Source organism: Temnothorax curvispinosus, unplaced genomic scaffold (genome assembly GCF_003070985.1).
Source record: "Temnothorax curvispinosus isolate PA1 unplaced genomic scaffold, ASM307098v1 QBEX01009366.1, whole genome shotgun sequence".
NCBI classification, from domain to species: domain Eukaryota; kingdom Metazoa; phylum Arthropoda; class Insecta; order Hymenoptera; family Formicidae; genus Temnothorax; species Temnothorax curvispinosus.
In genome coordinates this window covers 1,092-3,748 of record NW_020219146.1, presented here as the reverse complement: position 1 = coordinate 3,748, position 2,657 = coordinate 1,092, and the positions used below count along the sequence as shown (strand labels likewise).

The 2,657-nt window shown below is 50.2% G+C and overlaps 1 protein-coding gene across 1 annotated transcript; it reads left to right on the top strand.

The window, feature by feature from the left end:
- Nucleotides 1-1,515: 1,515 nt before the first annotated feature.
- Nucleotides 1,516-2,046, top strand: LOC112458932 (the record flags this gene model as incomplete). Its single annotated transcript, XM_025022769.1, has 2 exons — nucleotides 1,516-1,716; nucleotides 1,772-2,046. Coding segments are annotated over exons 1-2 (476 nt in total), but the record flags the coding sequence as incomplete, so codon positions are not given.
- Between the last annotated feature and the right edge of the window lie 611 nt (nucleotides 2,047-2,657).

The window sequence follows — 2,657 nt, the reverse complement described above, 5'->3', positions numbered from 1 at the left end:
GATGTTGATGCAAGAGCTCTGGCTCCGTAAAATTGATTGGGACTCTTCCATCCCCGACGATCTTTTACCTTATTGGATTAATTATTATACGAATTTGCCTCATATCAGTGAAATACGCATTTCCCGATGGACAGGGATACGTCAAGATAAACTCGAAGTGGAATTACACGGATTCGCGGACGCGTCCACTCGAGCTTACGCCGCGGTCGTTTACCTTCGAATCGTGCATTCTACCACGAATATTCAGGTGACTCTCCTCGCGGCCAAAACGAAGGTCGCGCCGTTAAAAACCGTCAGCGTTCCACGATTAGAACTTAACGCCGTCGTACTATTAACTCGGTTGTTAGATTGGGTAAAAAATTTCCTGCGCTTCCCGCAAGCGTCATTATTCGGATGGACTGACTCCCAAATCGCATTGGCTTGGATTCAGCAACATCCATCGCGGTGGAATTCCTACGTCGCGAACCGCGTCTCCGAGGTGCAGACGCGCCTTCCGTCAGTACGTTGGTAGCACGTCCGCACGCACGACAATTCTGCCGACTGCGCTTCTCGCGGCTCTACCGCTATCGATCTCGTACACCATGAATTATGGTGGGTAGGCCCCCCCGTGGCTTAGAAAATCCCCGGCCTCGTGGCCGATTCTCCCGACTCTTACCGGAAAGGAAATTTTGCAAACGGTATCTTCCGAAGCGCGCAAAGCTACCGTTCATCTCGTCGATCCAACTCCTGAGTGGGAGCTGCTCACCTCGTGCTCGAGCTGGATCCGACTTCTCCGTATTACCGCGTACATTCGCCGTTTTGTGCAAAACTTAAAAAATAAAGTCGCCTCATCGACGATCGTCAAGTTGCCTTTGACCGCAGAAGAGATCCACGAAGCCTCGGTCTTTTGGTTTCGATCGGTACAAGCGACCTGCTTTCCTGATGACTTGAAGGCCTTAAAAGCTCATGCCACCGTATCGAGAACAAGTCCATTACGCTCTCTCCACCCATTTATCGGGAAAGATTTACTAATCCGGCTAGGCGGGCGGCTCGAAAACTCAGCGCTGAGTTACAATGAGCGACACCCGATCATACTCCCGCGACATCATATTTCTGAACTTTTGATCGATCAAGTTCACCGACGCTCCCTCCATGGAGGGACACAACTCACGCTTAGATGTCTCCGTCAGACATATTGAATAATTTCGGCGAGAAGCATGATCAAGTCTCACATCCATATATGTGTTACCTGCCTTCGATACTCCGCGAAAACGCCGACGCAATTAATGGGTGATCTCCCGAATCCCCCGAGTCAATCCCTCTCCTCTTTTCTCTCACACGGGCATAGATTACGCCGGACCGATGATTATTACCCCCGTGGTCGGCCGTGGTCAAAGGGGGAGCAAACATTACGTGGCGGTCTTCGTTTGTCTTGCCACTAAAGCGATCCACCTCGAGTTTGTCGAGGATTACTCCTCCGAGGGATTTCTTGCCGCATTTCATCGGTTCGTCAGTCGACGCGGACTGCCATCGGACATGTACAGCGATAATGGCACGAACTTTCGGGGTGCGGATCGCAAGCTACAATGCAGCTTTCGCTTGCTTATGAACGACCCTTCCCTCAAAGAAATCCTCGCGAATGACGGTGTGAAATGGCATTTTGTGTCCCCGGCGGCACCACATTTTGGCGGGCTTTGGGAGGCTGGCGTTAAAAGTTTTAAGCACCACCTCAAGCGGGTGATCGGTGCTCCGTACCCTGTCTCGCTCGGAATTCGTGACTATTTTATGTAAGATAGAGGCGTGCCTCAACTCTCGACCGATTTCGCCCCTCAGCGACGATCCGTCCGACTTTACCGCGTTGACGCCTGGTCATTTCCTCATCGGTCGACCGCTCACCAGCCTACCGGAGGAATCATTGCTCGAAATCAATGCGAATCGGTTGTCGCGATGGCAACACGTGCAACTCATGGTCGAACAGATCTGGCGTTCTTGGTCGTTGGACTACTTACATTCATTGCAACAGCGCGTCAAATGGACCGAATCTCACGATAATCTCAAGGTTGACGAGTTGGTTTTACTAAAAAATAACCTCTTTCCTCCTTCGAAGTGGGAACTTGCAAGGATTCAACAGGTCCATCCCGGACTTGACGGTCGCGTTCGCGTCGTTACATTACGCACCGCCAATTCCGAATTGAAGCGACCAATAACGCAGATCTGTCGGTTACCTGCGTCTATCGGGCCCACGAAACCCGTAGAATAACGTTAAACTAAAACTATTTTGTTCCTCATTACATATAAGAACATTGTGCAAAATAGTTTAAGCTCTCAAGTGTATATAGTGTATATAAATAAATGTATCATAAGACTTCAGCTCTCATTTGCGTGCGCACTTATGCGACCTCGTTCACCCCCGTTTGTTTCGCATTCCGTTGAATACGAGGCGGGCGGCATGTTAAGAATCTAGCGCTCAAAAAGTGAAAGCGAGCGTTGGGAATATTTGAGAACGCTCGATTTGCTCGAAAACGCGTTTATTTGCCTTCACCCCGGTTTTTTGATGTTTTTGCTCGCGCCCGGACCACAAGTGTACATCGCGTGATCGCTCGTACTGCGATCAATAGTCTGGTCGCTCGACGATTTGGAGCCAATCAGCGTTTCTCACGTCTCGAAATTTCTCGCGG